At 43.4% G+C, this 27,859-nt stretch overlaps 1 protein-coding gene, 1 long non-coding RNA gene and 2 other non-coding genes across 5 annotated transcripts; 3 read left to right on the forward strand and 1 right to left on the reverse strand.

The window, feature by feature from the left end:
- The first annotated feature begins 1 nt into the window (after window position 1).
- Window positions 2-6,628, forward strand: RPSA (ribosomal protein SA). 2 transcript variants are annotated; one of them, XM_033212112.1, is made up of 7 exons: window positions 2-151; window positions 979-1,145; window positions 2,239-2,357; window positions 4,849-5,094; window positions 5,836-5,964; window positions 6,086-6,251; window positions 6,464-6,628. In XM_033212112.1, exons 2-7 carry the CDS (start codon window positions 1,013-1,015, stop codon window positions 6,556-6,558), a joined length of 888 nt encoding a protein of 295 aa, XP_033068003.1. In that variant the 5' UTR covers window positions 2-151; window positions 979-1,012; the 3' UTR covers window positions 6,559-6,628. The 2 variants fall into 2 exon arrangements, with proteins under 2 accessions (XP_033068003.1, XP_033068004.1); XM_033212113.1 differs by having other exon boundaries at window positions 62-151; window positions 963-1,145.
- LOC117084673 lies at window positions 1,757-1,907 on the forward strand. Its single transcript, XR_004437580.1, has one exon. It is a non-coding gene; the product is annotated as a small nucleolar RNA SNORA62/SNORA6 family (small nucleolar RNA).
- Window positions 3,927-27,321, reverse strand: LOC117083916. Its single transcript, XR_004437247.1, has 3 exons — window positions 27,310-27,321; window positions 14,392-14,393; window positions 3,927-4,029 (listed from the first exon to the last, which is right to left on the reverse strand). It is a non-coding gene; the product is annotated as an uncharacterized LOC117083916 (long non-coding RNA).
- LOC117084672 lies at window positions 5,149-5,302 on the forward strand. Its single transcript, XR_004437579.1, has one exon. It is a non-coding gene; the product is annotated as a small nucleolar RNA SNORA62/SNORA6 family (small nucleolar RNA).
- Window positions 27,322-27,859: the final 538 nt, after the last annotated feature.

Genomic DNA, 27,859 nt, shown 5'->3' on the forward strand with positions numbered 1-27,859 from the left:
GCCCAGTCCCGGCAGCGCTCTTCTCCGGCTCCGCCCTTCTTCCGCTCGACTTTCTTTGCCATTGGCTGACAACGGAGTATATAAGAACGTCATTTCCTTCGCCTGTCCTTTCCGCGCTACCTACGGAGGGGTTCATACGGCGTTGTTCTGGGTGAGTTTCTTGTGGTGTCCCTGGCGCCTCCCAAGGCTAGAAAAATGAGCTTTTCCTGCTCAAATGAAGGGTGCGAAGACTAGTTATGAAAGCCGGTCAGACCGGGTCTGTCTCCCGCCCGGCGCGCCCCACCTTAGGCCTGCGGCCTGCACGTGGCCAGGCTCCGTCCGGCGGGTTCCCACAGTGCCCCGGGAGCGGGTGGAGGTCGCCCTCCAGCGGAGGCTCGGAGCTGGGGTTCGGGCTAGGCAGCGTGTGGGCGGGCGTTCAGAAAGCGGACCAACATTCCGTGTTGCTATCCCTTCGGACCCCCCACGGCGGTGAGTCGAGGCCCAGGCTCTGATTTACACCGGCGACTTGGACAGGTTGGGTTTTCCCGTTCGCGCCGTGTGGGTCAGGAGTTAAGGTTCTTGAGTTTTGAGACAAACAAGTGGTGACGGCACAGCGAAGTAATTCCAAAGCACCCGCCTACAATCTGCTTGTAAATATCTGAAACCAATTCATACATTTTTTGCCTTTAGTTTCCATATTCCAAATATACTCTTGTATATCTAGTTAACTTGGCGCATCCGGAACTGTACCTTAATTCCTATCTTGAGAAGTGTTGAATTTCCATTCGCTAATTTCGTTTAGTTTTATTATTCCGTTTTCTGCAGGCCACATCATTTCCTCAGTAAGATGTTCGCTATTCCCTAATACACATGTATCGGTTACTTTGCCACTCTAAGCTCAATTCCTGACACTGTAGGAAATGGAGTCTTTGGTTGCTTTTAAGGGTGTACCCCACTTAACTCACTGGAATGAAAAGAAATAGATTGCTCTCATTCCAGATTCCCGTCGTAACTTAAAGGGAAACTTTTCACAATGTCCGGAGCCCTTGATGTCCTGCAAATGAAGGAGGAAGATGTCCTTAAGTTCCTTGCAGCAGGAACCCACTTAGGTGGCACCAATCTTGACTTCCAGATGGAACAGTACATCTATAAAAGGAAAAGTGATGGTTAGTCATTGCTTTAATTTTTTGTTACTCCAGCTGTAAGTACAGATTTTGACCTTGCTTATTCTCGTGGTTAGTTCTGGGTAATTTCTTTGTATCATCTCTTCCTCAAATGAAACCAGACTCCTAGGTTGAAAACATACTTTAAATAAATGTTCTGATTGTTATTGGGAGAAAAGATTCCTGCTCCAGGGGAAGAATACGTCAGTTGCCTGCGTTATGGGACTTGAGTTGGGTCGTGAACTTGAGAAAGGTTCATGAGCTGAGTTTCTAATAGCTCCCATAGTGCCTTCAACTTCATAGGTACTTATACAGGCTATTGAACTGAATTTTGAGTGGAAAGTGTGGTAAGAGGTGGGGATAAACAGTATAGCTTGGAAGAACCAGAGGAGGGAAGGCATTAAGTTGGCTAAGGCACTTATTTTAAAGATAAAGCTACCAAGGATTTGGGAGTGACATGCTGTGAAGGAGATTTAGGATGAATCTTGGCATCAGTGAAGATGATAAAAGGGAAAGAGTGGCAGAAAGTCAGGAAGTGGATTCTTAAGAACCACTGATGGACAGTAAGTACAGGGAAGGAGAAAGGAGAGCTGGATTCAGCCAACTGAATCTCAGCTGCACACTATTAAAGCTCAGGGTGGAGGCCAGTCTTGGCTCATGAACTTCTGAGTGTCGGAAGTGTGCTACATTAATGGCAGGATTTTCGCTAACACCAGTAGAGCTTACCTCTATGACTGGAGTTTGGTAGTACTTGCTGCCACATACATTGAACTTGCAAAGGAGGCCGAGACGGGTGGATCACGAGGTCAGGAGATCGAGACCATCCTGGTCTACACGGTGAAACCCCGTCTCTACTAAAAAATACAAAAAAAAAAAACTAGCCGGGCGAGATGGTGGGTGCCTGTAGTCCCAGCTACTCGGGAGGCTGAGGCAGGAGAATGGCGTAAACCCGGGAGGCGGAGCTTGCAGTGAGCCGAGATCGCGCCACTGCACTCCAGCCTGGGCCACAGAGCGAGACTCCGTCTCAAAAAAAAAAAAAAAAAAGAATGTTTGCACAGCCAGGTCAAGTGTTACAAATCCTTCTGCCCTCACTTAGGCATCTACATCATAAATCTGAAGAGGACCTGGGAGAAGCTTCTGCTGGCGGCCCGTGCCATTGTTGCCATTGAAAACCCTGCTGATGTCAGTGTTATATCCTCCAGGAATACTGGCCAGGTTTGTGGGACAGTGATTAGATTTTATATTATAGAAATAAAGCTTACAGACATTGTGAGACACACAGAAAGGTATAAGAAAATAGAAATAACTCAGATTCCACTGTTCAGAGATCTTAAGTTGGACTGAGCCGTAGAAATCGCTGTTATGGCCTTTCCTCTTTTGTTTTGTTTTGTTTTTAAGACAGTCTCTTGCTCTGTAGCCCCTTGCCCAGCCTGGAGTGCAGTGGTGTGATCTCGGCTCATTGCAACCTTTGCCTCCTGAGTTCAAGGGATTCTCCTGCCTCGGCCTCCCGAATAGCTGGGATTACAGGCGTGTGCCACCATGCCCAGCTGGTTTTTGTATTTTTAATAGAGACATGGTTTCACCATTTGGCCAGGCTGGTCTTGAACTCCTGACCTCAAGTGATCCTCCCACCTCAGCCTCCCAAAGTGTTAGGATTACAGGCGTGAGCCACTGCGCCCAGCCTGTAAGACCTTTTCAACATACATGCTGGGCATCTGGCAGTGTGTTGAACTTTATAATTTCATTCTGTGTAGACTTATGTCACTAAATATCTAGAAATTATCCTATTAAAGTGGTTTATCACATTTTCCCATAGAGTTTCTACCTTAAAACGATGAAATACTGGGACAGAAATTTGGTGTCAACTGCAACATTTTTCAGTAAGATTTTATTAGATTAGGACAGTAGTCTTTGTCTTATCCAAGTTTCATAAGCAAAAATTTTTTAGGAATCTTAGCCAGTCATGGTGGCATTCCCCTATAGTTCCCGTTAATTGGGAGTCTGAGGCGAGAGATCCGTCAAGTCTAGGAGTTGGGGGCTGCGTGCAGTAAGTTATGATTTTGTCACTGCGCTCCAAGCCTGGGGCACAGAGTGAGATCCTGTCTCTTTAAAAAAATAAAAAAATAAAAAAAAACTGGTCGTGGGTGGCTCATGCTTTTGTAATATGGGTACTTTGTGAGGCCGAGACTGGTGGCTTGCTTTGAGCCCAGAAGTTCGAGACCAGGGTGAGCAATGTGGCAAGACTACATCTCTACCAAAAATAAAAACCGGCTGGGTGTGGTGTTGCATGCCTGTAGTCTCAGCTGAGGCTGAGGTGGGAAGATTGCTTGAACCCAGGAGGTTAAGGCAGCAGGGAGCCAAGACTGTCTACTGCATTCCAACCTGAGTGACAAGAGTGAGGCCATCTTTGCCAACTTGAATGAAAAATACCTTAATTTGTATTTTTTTTTTTTTTTTTTTTTTTTTTGTTGAGACGGAGTCTCGCTCTGTCGCCCAGGCTGGAGTGCAGTGGCCGGATTTCAGCTCACTGCAAGCTCCGCCTCCCGGGTTTACGCCATTCTCTCGCCTCAGCCTCCCGAGTAGCTGGGACTACAGGCGCCCGCCATCTCGCCCGCTAATTTTTTGTATTTTTTTAGTAGAGACGGGGTTTCACCGTGTTAGCCAGGATGGTCTCGATCTCCTGACCTCGTGATCCGCCCGTCTCGGCCTCCCAAAGTGCTGGGATTACAGGCTTGAGCCACCGCGCCCGGCCAATTTGTATTTTTAAGAAATGGTTAGTAACACTTTTTTTTTTTTTTTGCCACAGCTCTATTTTAACATTTTTTTTTCTGTTGAGAAAACTAGTAGATTTCTTGAATTCTAAGAATTCTAACAGGATTTTATTCAACTCAACTATTTTGACAGATTTAAAAATCATATAGTGAAGACTTTATTTCAATGTTGACAGGACAGGTTCCCATGCGTGTTTTTGTAGAGGGTTATTCCTGAAACTGACTTGATACTGGGACCACACAGTTTGGTACACAGTAGAAAAAAGGCAATTTTAGTTATTGCTGTAGAATAAACTGAGTGACAGTTCTTGCTTGCTTGAGAAAAATGTACTGAGCATCTAGATAGGGCCAGGTAGTGTTGCTGGGTGCTTGGGATAATAGTAGAAAAACAAGCCTGTCTTTTTGAATGTATGCGGGAAGTCTCTGGAGAAGTAAGAGAGGTTAAGGAAAGCTGGGTATGTGCCTGCTTTATATGGAGTAGTAGTGATTAAGTTGGCCAGTGCCCAGAAGTGCTTCCTGCTGGTGCCAAGATTATTCTGTGTTAGATGTGTTCTCACAACCATGTGAGGAACTTGGAGGCATGTGAATGTCCTGCTCAGTTTACTCAAAAAATCACCCACTTGGTTCTTAGAACCTGGCAAGTGTGGTTCTGGAGCCTCCAGATATAAGGAAGCCAGTGAACCAGACACCTGAGAGAAGTGGGGGTGGGAAGTGATTCCAAGCAGAGGGCCTAGAGGTGAGGGCATTGTAAGTACTTTTCAGTTAACCTAGAGAACATGGAGGAATTAATGCTTTTTGCTTTCATTTTTGAGGAAGAGTTATTTGAGGGTTTCGGCTAGATAGGCTTTTTCATATGATTACAGAACTGGTGTCAGCATATGGGGAGTTGCTATGAAATATCTCTGGAGTACCATTAACTTTTAAATTCTTCAAAGAGGGCCGTGCTGAAGTTTGCTGCTGCCACTGGAGCCACTCCAATTGCTGGCCGCTTCACTCCTGGGACCTTCACTAACCAGATCCAGGCAGCCTTCCGGGAGCCACGGCTTCTTGTGGTTACTGACCCCAGGGCTGACCACCAGCCTCTTACGGAGGCATCTTATGTTAACCTACCTACCATTGCTCTGTGTAACACAGATTCTCCTCTGCGCTATGTGGACATTGCCATCCCATGCAACAACAAGGTAATGATTTTATGATCTAGAGTTTGCGAATGCATGCTCTAGAAAAAACATTGCTGTGCACATTGTTAGAGCTTGGAGTTGAGGCCACTGACTGGCCGATGAACTCGCAAGTGTAGGTAGTGTGCTACATGAGGGGCAAGTTTTTCGCTAACACCACAAGGGTCTTTGGCCCAATGAGTGGAGTTTGATAGTAATTCTTGCTACAAGTATAACATTACTGCATGACAGCTTTATGGAGAGATGAAAACATTTGGAAAATAGTGTATTTTCTTCTGCCTTTGTCCATGTTTCTTGCTCAGGCCTCAGGCATTTGGCCTGTTTTTACACCAACTTGATGGGTTCTACTGTAAGATTCTAAAAAGGTGGGTTGTGTGTGGTTCAAATTGGTTGATTTATAACCCTAGTTGTGCATAAGAATTGCCTAGAGATTTTTTTTTTTCCAATGCTAGTGTCCAGGCATTTCTCCCAGAGATCTCATATAGTAGTGTGTGAAGTCCTGAAAACTGTGTGTGTGGTTTTTTTTTTTGTTTTTTTTGTTTGTTTGCTTTTTTCAATCCCTATGATTCCAATGTGCAGACAAGGTTGGTTGAAAATCCCTGATTATAATGTTCCTTGTTACAGTTGCTTTTAAACTAAGAGATGTCTATACTTTTGGTACCTAGATGATGTAGGAGCTAGGAAGATGCTTGTTGTTTGGGTTTGACCAAATGTCACTTTTTAATAATCTGCCACTTTTGGCAGGGAGCTCACTCAGTGGGTTTGATGTGGTGGATGCTGGCTCGGGAAGTTCTGCGCATGCGTGGCACTATTTCCCGTGAACACCCGTGGGAGGTCATGCCTGATCTCTACTTCTACAGAGATCCTGAAGAGGTGAGCTTCTCCAAAGGCTTGTGGTTACATAAGCAAAATGGACAACTTGGACTGTGCTTCTAGGAAGCAAAATTTGTCAGTCCCTGTAAGTCTCCCCCCCCCCCCTTTTTTTTATAAACAGATTGAAAAAGAAGAGCAGGCTGCTGCTGAAAAGGCAGTGACCAAGGAGGAATTTCAGGGTGAATGGACTGCTCCAGCTCCTGAGTTCACTGCTACTCAGCCTGAGGTTGCAGACTGGTCTGAAGGTGTACAGGTGCCCTCTGTGCCTATTCAGCAGTTCCCTACTGGTATGTATCAGGATAGAAGGGCATCAAGCTGATATTTTGCAACTTCTCAGTTTTATTCTAACTTTAATGATCTCTGTGGCTTTTATAGTAGCTTTAAGAGGTTTTCATCCTAGTGTGCTACAGCATCTGATAGACTGCTGTTGGGAGTGGGGTAAGGAAAAATACTACTTTGAGGACAGAGCTGATGGCTTTTTTTGGTATTTTCTTAACAGAAGACTGGAGTGCTCAGCCTGCCACGGAAGACTGGTCTGCAGCTCCCACTGCTCAGGCCACTGAATGGGTAGGAGCAACCACTGAATGGTCTTAAGCTGTTCTTGCACGGGCTCTTAAGCAACATGGAAAAATGGTTGATGGAAAATAAACATCAGTTTCTAAAAGTTGTGTTCATTTAGTTTGGTTTTTTACTCCAGATGAGAATACCTGGGATTGCATACCAAAGTATAATATAATAAATACATGTCTCGAAATGCATTGTATTTCTAAGGTCCACTGTAGATAAAGTACATTGCTTTTCACTTGAGCGTTTCCCTGAGCTTGCTTTCTGTGTAGAGAACATCTGTTCCCTGAAAATACATGTAAGCTGTTGCACATATTTAGGTGGTAACCTCAGGAATATTTTTCTGAGGCCCTGATAATCTTGACTTTAATTACCATTTGTGTGGGTAAGTTCTATAGAGCGTAGGTTTTTATTTTTGAGAATGTTCCTGTCACTTAGGTGAACTATTCCTGGAAGCCCTGAAGAGGCGATGGCCCTTCCTCACATCGAGAGACATTAATTGCCCCTCTTGTGAGCTTTGCCTACAGGTTCTGGGAGAGGAGAGGGTTGCATGTATGTATAAAAAAAAATGCTCTCCGTATTTGTCTTTGCTGGGGTTGGGGCAGAGGGGAGAGTCTTTCCCTGTTAAGGCTGGAGTACAGTGGTGTCATCTCAGTTCACTGCAACCTCTGCCTCCTGGGTTCAGGCGATTCTTGTGACTCAGACTCCAGCGTAGCTGGCATTTCAGGTGTGCATCGCCACACCTGGCTAATTTTTGCATTTGTAGTAGAGATGGTTTTGCCAGGCTGGTCTCCAACTCCTGGCCTTATGTGACCTGCCCCAGAATGCCAGCATTACAGGCCTGGCCATATTTTTTTTTTTATATATTATTGCTGGTGGCTTCATCCTAAACTGATTGAATGATTCTCATTGCCTACTGAAAAATACTTTTGGCTGTCATATTGGCTCACCGATAATCCCAGCACTTTGGGAGGCAGAGGCAAAACGATTGCTTGAGCTCAGGAGTTCAGCACCAGCCTGGGCATCATGGTAAAACCCCATCTCTTCGAAAGATACAGAAAATTGGCAGGGCGTGATGGCATACTCTTAGGGTACGTCAGCTACACAGAGGAGGCTGAGGTGGGAGAATCACCTGAGCCCAGGAGTTGGAGGCTGCAGTGAGCTGTGATTGAGCCCCTGTGTACTCCAGCCTGGGTGAGGAAGTGAGGCCCTGTCTCAAAAAGATTAACAGAGACATTTCCATAAATTGGATTGAATGCAGATTTTGAGATACCTGAACTGATTTACATGGGTTCATAGGTTCTCTTTAAAAATTTACGAAATAGATGTACATGTGACCACATTTGCAGGGCTCCTTCCAGTGGTGCTGAGGCAGTGGGGACACTGCAGTCTCAAGCATTTTCTTCATAGTAAGCCTGCTTATGACTGTAAGCAAGGTTGGGAAAATCTGCCCTATAATGTCTCCAAGTGGAATGGTGTTCAGTGAGATTTGTGGTCCTTGGAGTTGCAAGTGGTTAGCAACACTGGCAGAGATTGCTGGAATCGGGATGGTGGGAAGCAGGGACAGTTAAACAGAAGGCTACTGGCTAACGGGAGCTGGAGAAGCATTGGGAGGTGGTGTGAGCCTGGAGTAAGGTACACTAAGCTCATTTGTCAGGTTCTGGGTGGAGTCTTCAGCGAACGGAGAACCTTGGCATTTCCTGACACTTGAAGACATTGTGGAAAACATCTATTTACATCAGACATACCACTATCCAGCAACCTCCAGGAAGACCCCATCCTAGTGGGGTCCCACACAAACCCAGCCTCTCCATAGACTTGTGTCTTACTGCTGAGCACCTCCAATTGGGAGACCTTGGTAGCATTCTCATAGCAGTTCCAGAAAGTCTTTTTTTCTAGATTCTAAGGCTAGGAAGGAGGTAGTCTTCCTTGGCAGGTTTCATTCATGTTCAGCCAAGTGGAAGCCAGAAAATACTAGAGGGGATCTCAGACCCACTCAGCTGGGGTTAGTCTTTCCTGGCAGGCCTTAACCTTTTCATAACTTCTATACCTGAAAATAGGATCCTCTCCCCAGCTCCACTCCCCGGCCCTGCCGCACATCACCAACTGCTAGTGGATCCTGGCTCGAGTCTGGGATCACCATGCTCTCATGGGACCCAGCACCTGCCCATGGCCACAGAGTCAGTGCCCCCAAGCTGTCACCATCTGGAATAGCCATCTTAAACTAGCCAGTTCAAACTGAGTTTTCTCTTGCCTGGTGGTGCCCGCTCGATGTAGGGCAGCTCGATGTAGGGCATCCCTGCAACAGTGTGTGATCCCTGCAACATATGCATGAAGCATGCCCAACAAGAGAAGCTCGCCTGAGCCTTGGTGTCCAGAGTTTTGCTGGGGCCGGGTTATGTAGACATGTTTGACTGTTCATGTGGCTGACTTTTAGTCCCCTGCTCCTCCAGATATAGAGCAGGTACTGTGTGGTCTAAAGATTTCATCACAAATTAGTGTGAGACTATCTGGCATGGTCAAGTCCCCCAGATAAACAAAGATACTCTCTCTTTTCTTTTCTCTTTTCTTTCTTTTCTTTTCTCTCTTCTTTCTTTTCTTTTCTTTTTTTCTTTTCTTTTCTTTTTTCTTTTCCTTTTTTCTTTTCTTTTCCTTTTCTTTTCTTTCTTTTCTTTCTCTCTCTCTCTCCCTCCCTCCCTCCCTCTCTCTCTCTCTCTCTCTCTCCCTTCCTTCCTTCCTTCCTTCCTTCCTTTCCTTTCCTTCCCTTTCTTTCTCCTTCCTTCCTTCCTTCCTTCCTTCCTTCCTTCCTTCCTTCCTTCCTTTCCTTCCTTCGTTCCTTCCTTCCTTCTTTCCTTCCTGTTTCTCTTAAAAGAGATAGCATCTCACTTCCTATGTTGCTCTGGCTGGTCTCCAACTCCAAGCCTCACATGATCTCCTGCCTCAGCCTCTTGAGTAGTTGGGATTATAGGCACAAACCACTGCACCCGGCCCAACAAAGATACTCTTAACTAGTCAGGACATTCTAAGAGTTTAGAGGTCACTTTCTAGGAGCAGAGGGCAAAGGCCAGACCTCTCTTTGGGTAAGTTTAATTCCTTATTACATAATAAGTTTGATCAGTGATAACATTTAAATTATTTTTGATTCTATATTATTTTTCAAATTTTTATTTCTGCTCTATTACTTTCCTTCTGATTTTCTCAGATTTTATTTACTATTTTAAAACTTCTTGAGATGAAGTACTAATTCACATATCTTGGTTCACTCTTGTTCAGTAATATGTGTGATAAATTTACTATAAATTACTACAAATTAGAGTTATCTTTATGATGTCTAGGTGATATACTGCTGTAGTTTGTAGTTACTCTTTGGCCAAGTGTTGTTTAAGGGTGCTTTTTATCAGTGTCAAGAATTGCTATTCATTTTTATTTTCATTGCCTTGTCAGTGTGGTCCATATTCCTTCTGAATTTTGGACTTTGTTGAAGTTTTCATTGGGGTATAAAACATGGTTGAATTTGGGGACTATTACAATACATAAGCATTTGAAAAAAAGTTATGTTCTACTTATTAGGGAACAGGGTTTCCTAATAAGTATATATAATTAGGCCAAATTATTGTATTCAAACAATATATGTTATTATTTTTGTATATTTGATTTTTGAGGTCTAATAGAAGTGAATTAAAATCTCTTGCTGTTATCTTTCTCTGATCTTTTGTTATATTACCTATAGGTCACATGTTTAGATACTATTGTTATTTGTTGAATAAAGATTTGTATTCCTTAGAAAAATTAAAATTAGCCAGGTGTGGTGGCGGGCGCCTGTAGTCCCAGCTACTAAGGAGGCTGAGGCAGGAGAATCACTTGATCTTGGGAGACGGATGTTACAGTGAGCTGAGATCGTGCCACTGCACTTCAGCCTGGGTGACAGAGTGAGACTCTGTCTCAAAGAAGGAAAAAAATAAAAATAAAAGAAAGATTTGTATTCTTTATATCTCCACTGTGGATCTTACCTGTTATGAAGTATCCTTTTTTTCTTGCTTAATAATTTTTCCCCTTTCTTCAACTCCCTACCAACTTCTTTCTTTCTGTTTTATTTTAATATGCATGGCATTTCTTTCCTACTCATTTATTTTATTTATTTATTTATTTTGGATATGGAGTCTTGCTCCGTTGCCCACGATGGAGTGCAATGGCACGTTCTCGGCTCACTGCAACCTCTGACCCCTGGGCTCAAGTGATTCTCCTGGCTCAGCCTCCTGAGTAGCTGAGATTACAGGCATGTGCCACCACGCCCAGCTAAGTTTTGTATTCTTAGTAGAGACAGCATTTTGCCACATTGGCCAAGCTGTTCTCAAACTCCTGGCCTCAAGTGATCTACCTGCCTTGGCCTCCCAAAGTGCTGAGTTTACAGGTGTGAGCCACTGCTCCTGGCCCCACTCATTTATTTTAAAAACTCTAGGAGCTGCCTTTTTTTTTTTTTTTTTGTAAGTCTCTACTAAACTCTATACAGTTTTTTTTTTTTTAGTTCTTATTTTCATATAATCTTATAGTTTTTAAAATAGGTATGTATATCCATGTCCACTATTTTTGTGTATAAAAAATTCTTCAGTGAGTCACTGTTGCATGTCATATAAGACTCATTAAAGAGATCACTCTCAGAACTAGTAAAAGTCTATCCCAAAGATGCACTCCAATATCTCATTTATTGTCAAAGAAGGAAGTTTTAGAAAACTTACCTGTGTCCTGCTTTTCAGTGGTCAAAGTTTCAGAAATATTAAAATCATCTTACTACCCAGTTAAAAAAAAAACAAAACTAGAAACACAAAACAAGAATTAATCCATTGCCCTATTGTATTTAAGAAGTATTCTTTAATAAAGCAGGACCCGGAAAGAAAGAAGAAAAGAAAAAAGGAAGGAAGAAAAGAAAAAGGAAATGAGTAAGGAAGGAAGGAAGAAAGGAAGGAAGGAAGGGAGCAGGCACAGTGGCTCACGCCTATAATCTCAGCAATTTGGGAAGCCGAGGCAGGTGCATCATTTGAGGCCAGGAGTTTGAGACCAGCCTGGCCAACGTGATGAAGCCCCGTCTCTGTGAAAAATACAAAAATTAGCCGGGTGTAGTGGCATGTGCCTGTAATCCTAGATACTTGGGTGGCTAAGGCACAAAATAGCTTGAATCTGGGAGACAGAGGTTGCAGCCTGGGTGACAGAGCGAGAGTCTGTCTCAAAAGAAAAAAAAAAGAGGAAGGGAGGAAGAAGGAAAAGAAAGAAAGACGGCCATAGTCAAGTTCAATTCCAGACAATGGCAATGATATATTTATAAACGTTGCATATTTTGTCAGAATTTAAAATGAAACTGGTAGGCCTCCGAGAGTTTCACTTTATTTGCAAAATAAGGGATTTGGTTACATGATCTCCAAGTTTTATTTTCTGCCAAATAGTCCGTGGATGACCAGGCAACAGAGTTCCCCAAATGATCTGATAAAACTTCATGTGGGAACAGATGAAAAAGTGAGGCTTCCTCCCAGGGTCACTCAGCTGCATGGGGGCAGGATGGAGACTGGTACCTGCACCTCTGAAAAGAAGGGCAAAGCCTTCTGTGCATTGTACTTCTAGGCATGGATCACACTGATGAAGCCTGGTTCATTTCTCCCTCGCTGTGCCTTCAACAGCAGCTGACAGGTGATGGGACAAGGTCTCTAAAAAATTTCATATGGGGGTCAGGCTGCAAGGGAGAGCAAAGGTTGTCGAGGTCTGAAAAACCTCTGACTACACCTGCCTCTGAGCCTGCTCAGATGGCCCACACGCTCGGGGAACTCTCCTCGGTCACATCAGGTCAGTGCTGTTTTTTATGAGTCGTTGAACTGTGCATGGTTCTCATCATTCATGCCAATCTAATGTGGGCTCCAGAAGATAATCATTGTAAAGAGAGGATGATTAATGTTGTGATTTAAAAAATGTAAGACCTACGGCTTACGGCTTATATAATAATATAACAGTTATTGATTCAATCATTCATTTACCCCAGATCTATGCAACTGGGAACCCATAATGAGCCAAACTTTTTGCTAATTGCTGGGGCAATAATGGCCAGAATTAAGTAATTTCAGATAATAAACCACCTTTGCTCAGCTTTGGGAGTAAACCCTCCATGAAACCAGCAGACAATGTCATCATTTTCTCCTGCTCCCCTCTCCAGACTCATTCCATTCTCTTCCTATTAGAATTCTACCCTCTAGGCATGCAGCTCACCCTGAGGGTCCCTGATCACTCTCCCTTCTAGGACTTCACAGACACTCTTCTTTTCTCTGCAGCTTTTTGTTCCATTTTTGCATATTGGACAGTTTTCTTTGGAGAGTGGGAAGAATAACATGTTTTTGTTTTATTATTAAAAAATACATTGTCCAGGCCAGGTGCAGTGGCTCATGCCTGTAATCCCAGCACTTTGAGAGGCCGAGGTGGGTGGATCATTTGAGGTCAGGAGTTCGAGACCAGCCTGGCCAACATGGTGAAACCCCATCTCTACTGAAAAAACAAAAACTAGCCAGGTGTGGTGGCAGGTGCTTGTAGTACCAGCTACTTGGGAGGCTGAGAAGAATTGCTTGAGCCCAGGAGGCAGAGTTTGCAGTGAGCCGAGACTGCCATTGCACTCCAGCCTGGGCGACAAAGTGAGACTGTCTCAAAAAAAAAAAAAAAAAAATTGTCCAGTGCAGTGGCTCATGTCTATAATCTCAACATTTTGGGAGGCTGAGATAGGAAGATTGCTTGAGCCCAGGAGTTCGAGACCAGCCTGGGCAACACAGGGAAACCCTGTCTCTACAAAAACTTAAAAATTAGGCAGTGTGGTGGTGCATACCTGTAGTCCCAGCTACTTGGGAGGCTAAGGCAGGAGGATCACTGGAACCCGGGAGTTTGAGGTTGCTGTGAGCCATGATTGCACTACTGCACTCCAACCTGGGTGGGAGAGTGAGTCCTTGGTTTTTTTGTTTTTTGTTTTTTTTTTTTTGAGATGGAGTCTCGCTCTCTCGCTCAGACTGGAGTGCTGTGGTGTAATCTTGGCTCACTGCAACCTCCGCCTCCCGAGTTCAAGCAATTCTCTGCCTCAGCCTCCCCAGTAGCTGGGATTACAGCTACTTTTTTACGTTAGATTACGGCTAACTTTTTGTACTTTTAGTAGAGACAAGGTTTCACCATGTTGGTCAGGCTGGTCTTGAACTCCTGACCTTGTGATCCACCCACCTCAGCTCCCCAAAGTGCTGGGATTACAGGCATGTGTCGCCATGTCTGGCTAATTTTTGTGTTTTTAGTAGAGATGGGTTTTTGTCATGTTAGCCAGGCTGGTCTCAAACTTCTGACCTCAGGTGATCCACTCGCCTCGGCCTCCCAAAGTGTTATGATTACAGGCATGAGCCACCGCACCCAGCCCTAAAGATATTCTTGAAAAAATCGTAATTGCAGTTGTTTACATTGTTGTGTTGCCAGCTCTCAGTTATTATGCTCAAATTCTTTATTCTATGTCATATGTGTGGAAAAAATTTAAATCCTAGGTTGCTCCTGGCGTAACTCTGTAGACTCAACATCTGGAACTCTTTCTCCATTTTCAAGTTAACATTCTCAGAGCATGCAAAATAATTTGAGTGATTATCTAAGGAAGCACTAATCCATGCTAAAACATTACGTTTTCTATAGCTAAACAGCCCTTTGCAGCCACAGTTTTTTCAAATATTCCTAGAAAACAAGATCTGGCTGAACTAAAAATACTAATAGCATAATCAATAAGTTACACTTGTTAAACAAGGAGTAAAGAAATGCAACATCTGAATTCGTTAAAGCCACAAGCCAGAGGAACAGATCTAAAACACTGACTACTTAAAGAATTTTCTATCTTCAAACTTCTAGAAAAACAAATATTACAGAAGTCTTCTGTGCTATTTCACTAGTCCTGACTGGCTTGAAGTGAAAGGAAATCAAGACACTAAACAAGTCAAGAAAAAACCTCAAATACCATAAAATATTTATTAAAAAGACATTATAATTTGCAATGTATTTTGCAGGGAAAAAATGGAAGCAGGAATTGAATGCCTAGCTATGAAACCAGCAGGCCTCTGAGAGTTTCACTTTATTTGCAAAATAAGGGATTTGGTTACATGATCTCCAAGTTTTATTTTCTGCCAAACAGTCCGTGGGTAACCAGGCATCAGAGTTCCCCAAATGATCTGATGAAACTCAATGTGGGAATGGACAAAGAAGTAAGGCTGCCTCCCAGGGTCACTCAGCTGCATGGCGGCAGGATGGAGACTGTTACCCACACCTCTGAAAAGAAGGGCAAAGCTTTCTGTGCATTGCACTTCTAGGCATGGATCACACTGATGCAGCCTGGTTCACTTCTCCCTCGCTGTGCATTCAACAGCAGCTGACAGATGACGGGACAAGGTCTAATACAACTCACAGCCCTAAGCATGATTGGGACCTGCAGTGCTCAAATCTCTAGAAAGGTTAATGGGATTGGTAATCAGAATGCAAAGTTATACTCTGTGTGATTAATAAAGATGCTGCAGATGCTGATAGATGTGACAAGCTCCGTATTTGCATGTCTGGATGCTAGCCCTCCCTTTCACTGTTTAGTTTTTCCAATCTCTGGTTCCATGAGACCAAGTCTACAGCTTCACCTATAATGACTGTGCTCTACTATGCATCACTGGAATTAGATATGAATATATTCGACACTTCCAAATGTTCAAGCATAACATTTTTTTGCTTTAGTAATCAAAGAGACTGTTACACATGTATACAATCTATTATATGCTATATGCATAATCTGTTTACGTTATTTTTAAAAATAGAATATTTCTCACAACTAATAATAATAAACTAAAATGGAAAGACTGGATAACATTCAATTTCTTATTCATTTAGTCTCTGAATGATTTTCCTTTAATAAAAGTGTCATATTTGTTAATGATTCCATTCATAATCTCTTAGAAAACATAGGCCGGGTGCCGTGGCTCAGGCCTATAAACCCAGCACTTTGGAGGTCGAGGCGGGCAGATCACTTGAGGTCAGAAGTTCGAGACCAGCCTGTTCAACAAGGTGAGACCCTGTTTCTACTAAAAAAAAAAAAAAAAAAGCCAAGTGTGGTGGTGGACACCTGTAATCCCAGCTACTAGGGAGGCTGAGGCAGAAGAATTGCTTGAACCCTAGAGGCCAAGGTTGCAGTGAGCAGAGATCGCACCACTGCACTCCAGCCTAGGTGACAGAGTGAGACTCCATCTAAAAAAAAATATAAAAAAATTAAGGTGGGTTGCTTGAGCCTGGGAAGGTTGAGGCTACAGTGAGCTACGATTGCATCACTGCACTTCAGCCTGGGCCACACAGTGAGACTCTGTTTCAAAAAAAGAAAACAATATATAACATCTCATACAGAGACTAGATAAAATTTCCAGTGTTAGAACAAAGCCACCAATACCCAAATGTGGTCCTTTGCTCCCTTGGCATTGGAAGTTGTGGGCCTGTCACCCCTGGACTCCTGGGGTTGTGTGCAGAAGGGGGTGACCTGTAGAGCATTGCTGGCCCTGCACTGGAAAGGTATGGAAGTCTGAGATGAGGAAAACAGGGCAGACTCCCTCATTGCTGGAGGACACTGGTATGGTCGCCATTTCACAGTGCTGTTGGAAGAGGCATCTGTTGGAGCTCTGCAGAGGCTGGAAGAGTTCCCTGAGCCTGTAGTTCTTACCTGGGTCTGCGGTCAAGAGCAGCTTCAGCAGGAGCAGCACCTACCCGATACCTGGCACTGTGATGCGATGCTTCAGTGAAGGGCATCCTGATGCCTAGGACATCAGGGGACCCAGGGCTCCCTCTGCAGGGAGGGATGGAGCAGGGAGAGAGAGAACTGGGTCTATCCTGTGAGCACCTCTGTCCTGGGCACTGGGTCCTCTCTGCACCCACTCCTCTCTTCCCATCAACCCCTGAATAGGGCTCCAGAGGCCAGAACTGGAATGGGGAATCTGTGTCCCTACTCATTCCTTCAGACCCAACTTGGAAATCTTTTCCAAAGATGATTTTCAGGCTCCCAGCTTCCTGCTGAATGAAATGCCCTCTTCTACGTTCCTACAGCATCCTTTGCTAACACTTTTGAAAGCCTTTATCCCGGCACATGAGCTGTTTCTTTGGCTCTTTGAGGCCAAAGACTTTGTTGTATTCATCTCTTTGTCTCCAGATATTCACATAAGGCTTAGTGCATGGTCATTCGTTGATTGCCAATGGAAAAACAAGCAAATGAATGAATGAATGAATATAATCCAATGACTTGCTTTTTGTCCTTGGAGTACTCCTGGAACTTTATTTTTCTTTGCCATAGGAAAGGAAGGAAGAAAGTGATTTGAAATTTAAAAGGTCAGCAGTCCTGGAAACCCAGAGGTATGTCCCGATGTGCCCATTTCAGCGGCAGAAGCAGTACAGGATTCAGTGTGAGCTCAGGAGCCAAAAAGCTCAGGTTTAAATCCAGGTGTTGCTGTTTGCTCTTGTGACCCTGGGGACATGATCTAATTTCTCTGTGCCTTGGTCTCTCCATGCGTAAACTAGAGAATAGTAGTGCTATATCATGGGGTTGTCAGGAGGATCAAATGAATTAATATATCTAGAGCCCTTAGAATATTTTCTGGCATGCAGCAGTGCTCCAAACATGTCAGCTGTTGTTGCACTACAGTTTTTAATACGCGATCTTTTTTTTTTTTTTTTTGAGATGAAGTCTTGCTCTGTTGCCCAGGCTGGAGTGCAGTGGCGCAATCTCAGCTCACTGCAACCTCTGCCTCCCGGGTTGAAGTGATTCTTCTGCCTCAGCCTCCTGAGCAGCTGGGACTACAGGCACATGCCACCACGCCACCACGCCCAGCTAATTTTTGTATTTTTAGTAGAGATGGGGTTTCACCATATTGGCCAGGCTGGTCTCAAACTCCTGACCTTGTGATCCACCCACCTTGGCCTCCCAAAGTGCTGGCATTACAGGCGTGAGCCACCGCACCCAGTCAATATGTGATCATTCTTAATGCCCAAGCAGAGATGGGGGTTAGGCTAGGAACTGCACTCTCCTTCATAGTTTATCACTAAACACAGTTCGACCATGAAAAGAAAAAGAAAAGAAAAGCTCTTTCACTCAAAATTAGATAATTTCCTGCAGAGTAATAAACGAGAGACTGTCTTAACCTGATTAAAGGAAGCTTCAAGAAAATGAGTGTACACCTCTTACTTAATGATAGAACAGTAGACTCTTTCCCAAGATAAAAACGAATGTTACTTAGGCTGCAAGGATAAATGGCAGATGAGTTGAGAGTGCTGCATAAAAGACCAGAAACAGGCAAATTCCAGACAGAAGATTGACTGACCAAATTGATGACCCCCATTTCATAAGGTATTGTGTCGTAGCAAGTGGGGAGATAAGACAAGAGAGAAGTCCCTGATACAACTGCTTTGAGTGAAGGGCTCACATATACCCTTTTCTTTCCTTTTTTATAACTTTGACAAGTCATCTTTTAAAATTTCAAATTTTGACCATCAACATAAAATATTCAAGGCACTTGGTACTAGATAATATATAGGCAACAGAAGAGGAGAAACCCTATTTTAAGTATGTAACTATCATCTGCCATATTAAGGTAGGGATTTCTCATATCAATTCTACATAGTGCTAATTTTTCTATTTTTAGTAGAGATGGGGTTCCACCAAGTTGGCCAAGCTGGTCTCAAACTCTTGACCTCAAGTGATCCACCCTCCTCGGCCTCTCAAAGTGCTGGGACTACAGACATGAGCCACTGCACCAGGCAAAAACACAAGTCTTTTAGAAATGTTTAAATGGCTCATCTGATCACAGTATCATCATGTGAATATTTTCTAACTTTTCCAACTTAATTCTATATTGCAAAACAAGTTGCTTGGCCTGGAATAGTCCCTAGACACCTTTAAGAACAATTTTTTAAAAAATTAATATTATTTTAAATAAATTATATTGCATACATTTAAGGGATACACTGTGATGTTTTGATATACGTATACCATCTGGAATAATTAAATCAAGCTAATTAATATATCTGTCATCTCACTTATTTTTTCTGATGAGACATTTGAAATTTACCCTCTTAGTCATTTTGAAATATACATTATTATTGACTATAATCACCCTGATGTGCAACAGATCTCAAAACTTACTCCTTAAATAAGTTAAGTGGGGAAGTGAGACAAGGGTGGAAATAGGCAGTAAAGCTGTGGCCAACTGGGGTTTCATGCACTGGGAGCTCTGGGAGGCCATGGAGAATTGAAAGCAAGTAGCAAGTGGGCAGATGGGGAAAATGATGAACAAGTTTCTCCAATTTGGTGATCATTGTGTTTTACTGAAAGCTTCAAAAATGGAAGTTTTTGGGTGCTCCATTCACTGAATATTTTGATTAAATGGTTTCAATGAGTTTTAAGCAAAAACAAATCAAAATTTAAAATAAGCATTTTATAAAAATGAGTAGGGGCACAGGTTGATTTACACAGTAGTTTTTCAAAGGCTCAAAAATTTCTGAAATCTGATGATTAGTACCAAACTTCAAATAAAAAGTGAGCAAAATTCATTTGAAAGAACAGTCATTAAATAGAAAGTCACCTTCCTGGTGTGATCTGTAAATGCGTGTTCTGTAACTGCACATTTTAAACTGTCATTTTAGGGCACAGTCTTCTTAAAATACCTACTTATTTTTGGAGTGGACATTGAGGCTTCCTCAGCAGATTTCTATCTCTTTTGGGGAATGTGGGAGGTGGGAGGATCAGTGAATCACCACAGCACCCACATGGAAAGTAAAAGCTTATAGACAATTTGTGCAAGTTCCACAGTCATCACCAACTTTCTCGAGAAACAGATTTAACACCTAATTTTCTATTAACCTTGATTTTCATTTATTTGAGCTCATTGCTACCAAAAGCTTTGTTGCAACCAAAAGCTTTATTGCAAAATGCAAAATCATTGTCAAATAATTGAATCAGTAGTTGCAGATTTACATTACATAGAGAAATGATAAAGCCAGTGCAGCAAAAGCAGAGTACTCTGTGTTCTCAATGGAAGGATTTCTCAGCTTCCTTCTTACCTGTAATTTCCCACCTACCCCAGCAACTGACTGTCCAGCTTTTTGTATTTCACGTGCCGCGGTTAATTGTCACTGTGCATCTGGTTGGTACTCACGTTGCTAGCAGGAGCAGCAGCTGGGATTGCTTTTATCAGCATCCAAGACAAATAGGAACTGACTGTCTCTGGGCCTCATGTCCCAGCACATTCTATAATTTTAGCAAGTGCCCTGAATGCTGTCTTTGAAATGGAGGTATTGGTTAAGCTTCTGCATTTGGAAAGAGCAGAGCAAGCAGATATGATTACTGCTGATCATCTTTCACTAAGCATGTCTAAGTGAGAGTTCCTTTTACTGCACGTGTGTGTCACATGCCATGACCAGAAGAGATAATGGCCCGAGTGGGGTGGACACAGTGGACGCTTACCAAACCCAGCCTGACTTATTTTAATGCAGCGATTAAATAATATTTTGGGCTGGGCATGGTGGCTCGCGCCTGTAATCCCAGCACTTTGGGAGGCCAAGGCAGGCGAATCACTTGAGGTCAGGAGTTCAAGACCAGCCTGGCCAACATGGCAAAACCCCTTCTCTACTAAAAATACACAAAAAAATTAGCCAGGCCTGGTGGCACGTGCCTGTAATCCTAGCTACACAGGAGCCTGAGGCAGGAGACTCACTTGAACCCGGGGGGGCGGAGGTTGCAGTGAGCTAAGATTGAGCCGCTGCATTCCAGCCTGGGTGACAGAGTGAGACTCCGTCTCAGAAATAAAAAATAAATAAAAACTTTGTCACAAAATGGACAATCTTGGACAAATGATAAACTGGAAAGGACACAGGGAAAAGAGACCTAAACTGGGCCTGTCCCAGACCATTGGGATGTTTGCTCACCTCTGCAAGCATGCCATCCAGCTCCAGCGGCCTGTGGGCCTTGGTGGAGTGTGGAAGCTGGTTTGGTTAATATCTCAGTCTCCAGTTGCGATGACGCAGTGAGGACTGAAGTTTAGGAAAATCCCACTCCCAAGCCAGTACTCATTGCATATGACAGCTTCAGCCTGTGATCACTTTCAGCTGTTTCTACTGACTCATTCTGGCCACAAGGGGGCAGTGTAGGGTAGTGATTATGAGCACAGACCGGTCAGACTTTCCGAGTGAAGATCACATTTCTTCCCCTGACTTCGTGACTGGGCAAGTTACTGAAGATATTTGAGTTTGAGTTTCAACATCTACAAAATGAGAATAATAAAAACATCGAATAGGGTTGTCGTGGGGGAATAGATGAGATAAATGCATGAAGTGCTTGAAGAAAATAGTCATACAAAACTTAACGATGGGAATATTTTCTGAGAAATGTGTGGTTGAGGCCATTTCATCATTGTGCAAACATCACAGAGTGTACTAACACAAATAAAGATGGCATAACTTATACACACTTAGGCTATATGGCATAGCCTACGGCTCCTAGGTTACTGTCTTTGTCTGATTGTGTTGTTATAAAGGAACACCACCTAAGGCTCAGTAATTTTTGAAAAGAAGTTTACTTGCCTCATGGTTCTGCAGGCTTGAAGCATGGTGCCAGCATCTGCTTCTGGTGACGGCCTCAGGCTGCTTCCACTCATGGCAGAAAAAGAAGGGGAGCTGTCATGGGCAGAGATCATATGACAATAGAGAAGCAGCAAGAGAGTGGGAGGGCAAGGCGGCAGGCTCTTTTTTTTTTTTTTTTTTTCCTTTTTTGAGACGGAGTCTCACTCTGTCGCCCAAACTGGAGTGCAGTGGCCGGATCTCAGCTCACTGCAAGCTCCGCCTCCCGGGTTTACGCCATTCTCCTGCCTCAGCCTCCCGAGTAGCTGGGACTACAGGCGCCCGCCACCTCGCCCGGCTAGTTTTTTGTATTTTTTAGTAGAGACGGGGTTTCACCGTGTTAGCCAGGATGGTCTTGATTTCCTGACCTCGTGATCCGCCCGTCTCGGCCTCCCAAAGTGCTGGGATTACAGGCTTGAGCCACCGCGCCCGGCCTAAGGCAAGCTCTTTTTAACAGGTAGATCTCAAGGAAAATCACAGAGTGAGAACTCACTCATTACTGCGAGGCTGGCACCAAGCCTTTCATGAGGGATTCACCCCACCAGGGCCCAAATGCCTCTCATTAGGCTTCACCTCCAACACTAGGGATCAAATTTCTTTCTTTTTTTTTTTTTTGAGGCGGAGTCTCGCTCTGTCGCCCGGACTGCAGTGCAGTGGCCGGATCTCAGCTCACTGCACGCTCCGCCTCCCGGGTTTACACCATTCTCCTGCCTCAGCCTCCCGAGTAGCTGGGACTACAGGCGCCCGCCACCTCGCCCAGCTAGTTTTTTGTATTTTTAGTAGAGACGGGGTTTCACCGTGTTAGGCAGGATGGTCTCGATCTCCTGACCTCGTGATCCGCCCGTCTCGGCCTCCCAAAGTGCTGGGATTACAGGCTTGAGCCACCGCGCCGGGCCTGGGGATCAAATTTCAACCTGAGGCTTAGAGGGGACAAATATCCAAACCACAGCCACTATAAACATGTACAACACGTTACTGTACTGATTACTGCAGGCAATTCAAACACAATGGCATTTGTGTATAAAAACACATTTAAACAGAAAAGCGGCAGTAAAAATGCAATAAAAAATATAAAAAATTGCACACCTGTATGGGGCACTTAACATAATGGAGCTTGCGGCACTGGAAATCACTCTGAGTGAGTCAGTGAGTGAGTGGTGAGTGTGAAGTCCCAGGACATTACTGTACTCTGCTGTTGACTTTATAAACACTGTACCTTTAGGCTACACTAAATTTATTTATTTATTTATTTATTTATTTATTTATTTATTGAGGCAGAGTCTCACTCTGTTGCCCAGGCTGGAGTGCAGTGTTGTGATCTCAGCTCACTGCAACCTCCACCTCTTGGGTCCAAGCGATTCTCTTGCCTCAGCCTCCCGAGCAGCTGGGACTATAGGTACATGCCATCACACCCAGCTAATTTCTGTATTTTTAGTATGTTTTTTGTAAAGATGGGGTTTCACTATGTTGCCCAGGCTGGTCTTGAACTCCTGACTTCAAGTGATCCATCCTCCTCCGCTTCCCAAGGTGTTGGGATTACAGGCGCGAGCCACTGCGCCCGGCCTCTAGCAGTCCTGCTCGGAGGTTCTCACAGTCCCACCTCTCTCTGCAAGAAGCTGAAGGGTCAGAATGAAGAACAGGAGGAGAAGATGTGTGTCATTGAATGTTATTTCCAATTAGAAAGTTTTGCCTTAATTGGAGCATTTACTTCATTTTAAGATAGTGTAATTACTGATTGATGTAATGGACTGAATATTTGTGTTCCCTGACTCCCACCAATTCATATGTGGATATCCTTACCCCAACATGACAGTATTAGGAGGTGGGGCCTTTGAGGTGATTAGGCCATAAGGGAGAAGCTTTCATGAATGGGATTAGTGCCCTGATAAAAGGAACCCCAGGAAGCTCTCTTGCTCTCTTTCTGGTATATGAGGTATAAAAAACAGTCGGCAGTCTGTAAGCCAGAAGGCCCTCATCAGAACCTGGGGCCACGTGGGCATCCTCATCTCAGACTTCTAGCATCCACAACTGTGAGAAATAAATTCCTGTTGCTTGTAAGCCATTCACTCTGTGATGCATTATTATGGCAGCCTGCATGGATGGTGACAATATATTTTGTTCATCTCACTAGGTTCTATTTGTCTTACCTGGTTTTCTTTATCCCCTATTTTAGAATTAATGCTTTTTAATTAAAAAATTTCAAATTGAGATATGATTTATTTACAGTAAAATTTTACTTTTTTTGTTTAGTTCTGTAACTTTTTAATTTTTTAAAAAAATATTTAAAATTGTTTTTGAGACACAGTCCCACTCTGTCATCCAGGATAGAGAGCAGTGGCATGATCATGGCTCACTGCAGCCTCAACCTCCCAGGCTCAAGTGATCCTCCCACTTCAGCCTTCCAAGTAGCTGGGATTACAGGTGCGCACCACTATGCCCAGCTAATTTTTATATTTTTTGTAGAGATAAGGTTTCACCATGTTGCCCAGGCTCAAGTGATCCTCCTGCCTTGGCCTCCCCAAATGCTTGGATTACAGACATGAGTTTTTTTAGACAGATCTCATTCTATTGTCTGGGCTGGAGTGCAGTGGTTTAATCATAGCTCACTGCAACCTTGATCTCCTGGGCTCAGGAAATCCTCTCACCTTAGCCTCCTGAGTAGCTGGGACCACCGACACACACCACTATGCCCAGCTAATTTTTTTTCTTTGTGTAGAGAGAGGGGTGTCACCATGTTCCAGGCTGGTCTCAAACTCCTGGGCTCAAGTGACTCCTGGGATCCTACCTTGGCCTCCCAAAGTTTTGGGATCACAAGCGTGAGCCACCATGCCCAGCCTAGTTCTATGAGTTTTCACAACACATAGAGGTCATTACCACCACCATGATCAAGATACGCAATAGTTCTATCACCCAAAGAATCCTCCCATGCTCTTTTATAGCCTTCCCCAACCTCCTCCTATCCCTGCTCCTGGCAACTGCCAATATTTCTCCATCACTTTAGTTTTGCCTTTTCCAGAATGTCATATAAATGGAATTATGAACTATGCAGACTTTTGTGTCTGGCTTCTTTTAGTTAACATAATGCATTTGAAATTCATTCCTGTTGTTGAAAGTTCCAATAGTTTATTCCTTCTTACTGTTGAGTAGTAGTAGTCCATTGAATGAACGTACCAGAGTTTGTTTATTCTCTCACTAGTTGAAAGACATTGAATTTCCAGTCCTAGTTTCAGTATTTGGTAATTATAAATGAGATGATAATAAACATTTGTGTATCCATTGAGTTTATTTCTTTAGGGTAGTTCAGTAGTGGGATTTCTGAGTCATATAGTAAGTATACTTAGTTTAACTTTTTGAGAAACTGCCAAATTGTCTTCTAAAGTGGCTGTACTATTTTCCAACCCCACTAACAATGTTTAAGAGTTCTGGGCCAGGTGTGGTGACTCACGCCTGTAATCCCAGTACTTCGGGAAGCTGAGATAGGCGGATCACTTGGGGCCAGGAGTTCAAGACCAGTCTGGCCAATGTGGTGAAACCCCATCTCTACTAAAAACACAAAAATTACCCGGATGTGGTGGTGCACACCTGTAGTCCCAGCTACTTAGGAGGCTGAGGCAGGAGAATCGCTTGAACCTGGGATGCAGAGGTTGCAGTGAGCCAAGATTGCGCCACTGCATTCCAGCCTTGGTGACAGGTTGCTCTGCAACCTCAACTGCATTTGGTATTGTCAGAATTTTTTAAAAAGCCATTTAATGGGTTTATAATGCAACATCATTGTGGACATAATTATTTGCCCCTAATTATTAATGATGTTGAGCATCATTTTTTGTATTTGCCACCGTATTAATCTTCGTTCGTAAAGTGTCTTTTGATTGTGTTTTCATTTGAAACTTGGTCATATTTTTCTGTTTCCTTATATGCCAAGTAATTTTGGATTGCATCCTGGACTTTCTATTTTATTATCTTTTTAAAGACAGGGTTTCTCCATATTGACCGGGCTGGTCTTGAACTTTTGGCCTCTAGTGATCCACCCACCTTAGCCTCCCAAAGTGCTGGGTTGGTTGTTATGTTGTGTTGATTCTGAGTCTTTTTAATCTTCTGGAGAACATTTGGGGGGTTTGTTTTAGAAGGCATTATTCAGCAGCTTTTATCCTAATTATTTCTTCCTGGAAGATAATCTGTCTTTTTTCCTTTGGCTGTTTCTCTTTGTGTATTTTTTTTTTCTAAAATTTTTTATAAGTGTGTCGATGTGTGAATTTCTTTTTACTTATCATGCTGAGGGGCTTACCGCATCTTCAGACTTTGAATTGATGTCTTCCAATATTTTGAGATACAATCTTTATCCAGCATTTTTTCAAGTGTTGATTTTCTCTTCTTTTCTTTCTCCTGTCCCTCTGGGATTCCAGTTAATCACATGCCAGACTTCCTTACTATTTTCTTTAGCTTTTCTTTTGTGTGTTTCATTCTTTTTTCCTCTGTGCTGCATTCTGGATATTTTATTTCAACTAGCTTTTTATTTTCTTTCTTTCTTTTTTTTTTTTTTTGAGACAGGGTCTCACTTTGTTGCCGAGGCTGGAGGGCAGTGAGTTGTTAGGCTGGATTACCCAGGCTGGAGATCTTGGCTCACTGCAGCCTCAACCACCTGGGCTCAGGTGATCCTCCCACCTGTCAGCATCCTCATAGCTGGGACTACAGGCACGTGCCAGCATGCCAGGCTAATTTTTTGTGTTTTTTTGTAGAGATGTGGTTTTGCCATGTTGCCAGTCTGGTCTTAAACTCTTGGGCTTAAGCAATCCTCTTGCCTCAGCCTCCCAAAGTTCTGGGATTACAGGCATGAACTACCACATCCTGCCTCAACTAGCTTTTTGATTCACTAATTCCCTATTCAGCTGTGTCTAATCTGATTTTATACTAATCTGTTTAGTTGGTAATTTGCATTTTAAAACTTCTGAGTTTTAAAATTTTTATTTTTTTATTTTTTATTTTCCAATTTGCCAGGAAGTTTTTATAGCTTTCAGGTCACAGACAAATTTTTCAATTTTGTCTTTTATCTCCTGTTCATAATAAGCATAGCTACTTTGAAATCTGTGTTAGATAATTCCATCGTTAGGATCCTTTCTATTTTTGTTTCTGGTGTACATTTTTTCCTGCAACTTCCCATTTATGTTGTCTATTCACATGCTTTATTGTCTTTGTTTTTTTTTTTTTTTTTTTTTTTTTTTTTGAGGCGGAGTCTCGCTCTGTCTCCCGGACTGGAGTGCAGTGGCCGGATCTCAGCTCACTGCAAGCTCCGCCTCCCGGGTTTACGCCATTCTCCTGCCTCAGCCTCCCGAGTAGCTGGGACTACAGGCGCCCGCCACCTCGCCCGGCTAGTTTTTTGTAATTTTTAGTAGAGACGGGGTTTCACCGTGTTAGCCAGGATGGTCTCGATCTCCTGACCTCGTGATCCACCCGTCTCGGCCTCCCAAAGTGCTGGGATTACAGGCTTGAGCCACCGCGCCCGGCCCGCTTTATTGTCTTTGAATATGGGTAGGGCATTTCATTTAAAAAGTTGTTTGAAGAAATAACTTGATAACTTGGAGATTGTTACCTCTCTCCAGAAAACATAAGTCATTTCTCCTTGCTTGGGTAAACTATTAATCTATATTTACCTCCAGAAACAGAATTTTCTGAGTTAACCAGGTGACTGCAAGACTGTGCAAAGACGATTTTACTTCCTATTTGCCCTTTTTCTTAGGGCAGGCGCTTGTGTTCATGGCCCAAAAATTTGGGAGATTTATCATTATTAATGGGCTCTAATCAAACTTTTGTCCCCTTAGCCTGGTGAAAGTCCTGTGGTGGGCTAAATAATTTGGTTCCCAAAGATACCCATGTCCTAATTCCTGGAACCTGTGAGTATGTTACCTTATGGGGCAAAAGGCATTTTGCAGACGTGATTAACTTAAGGATCTTGAGATGGGAAAGATTATTCTGGATTATCTAGGTGGATCCAATATCATCAGAGGAGTGCTTATAAGAGGGAATTAGGGGTGAGAGAGAAAAAGATGCAAAGCAGAGGCACGTGCTGGCACAGTAGAGAGACAGAGGGAGAAAATGGAGAAGATGGTACATCACTAGCTTTGAAGACAGAGAAAGAGGGCGCAAGTCAAGTGCTGGGGAAATACAATTAAAAATAAAATCTCCTACCACCCTAGAAAACATGTCCAAAATGTAAAAGAAAAAGAAAATAGGCCGGGCGCGGTGGCTCAAGCCTGTAATCCCAGCACTTTGGGAGGCCGAGACGGGCGGATCACGAGGTCAGGAGATCGAGATCATCCTGGCTAATACGGTGAAACCCCATCTCTACTAAAAAAATACAAAAAACTAGCCGGTCGACGAGGCGGGCGCCTGTAGTCCCAGCTATTCGGGAGGCTGAGACAGGAGAATGGCGTGAACCCGGGAGGCAGAGCTTGCAGTGAGCTGAGATCCGGCCACTGCACTCCAGCCTGGGCGGCAGAGCAAGACTCCGTCTCAAAAAAAAAAAAAAAAAAGAAAAGAAAAAGAAAATAGTTTTATTATCGAATAAGCATTAAAGCAGAATGCAATGCACATCGCAAGCAATCTACTAAAGAGATTATGAGGACAGAAAGATTTTTCACCCGTTTATACCTCTATGTATATATAT

This window comes from Trachypithecus francoisi, unplaced genomic scaffold, assembly GCF_009764315.1.
Source record: "Trachypithecus francoisi isolate TF-2019V2 unplaced genomic scaffold, Tfra_2.0 Lachesis_group0, whole genome shotgun sequence".
Classification (NCBI taxonomy): domain Eukaryota; kingdom Metazoa; phylum Chordata; class Mammalia; order Primates; family Cercopithecidae; genus Trachypithecus; species Trachypithecus francoisi.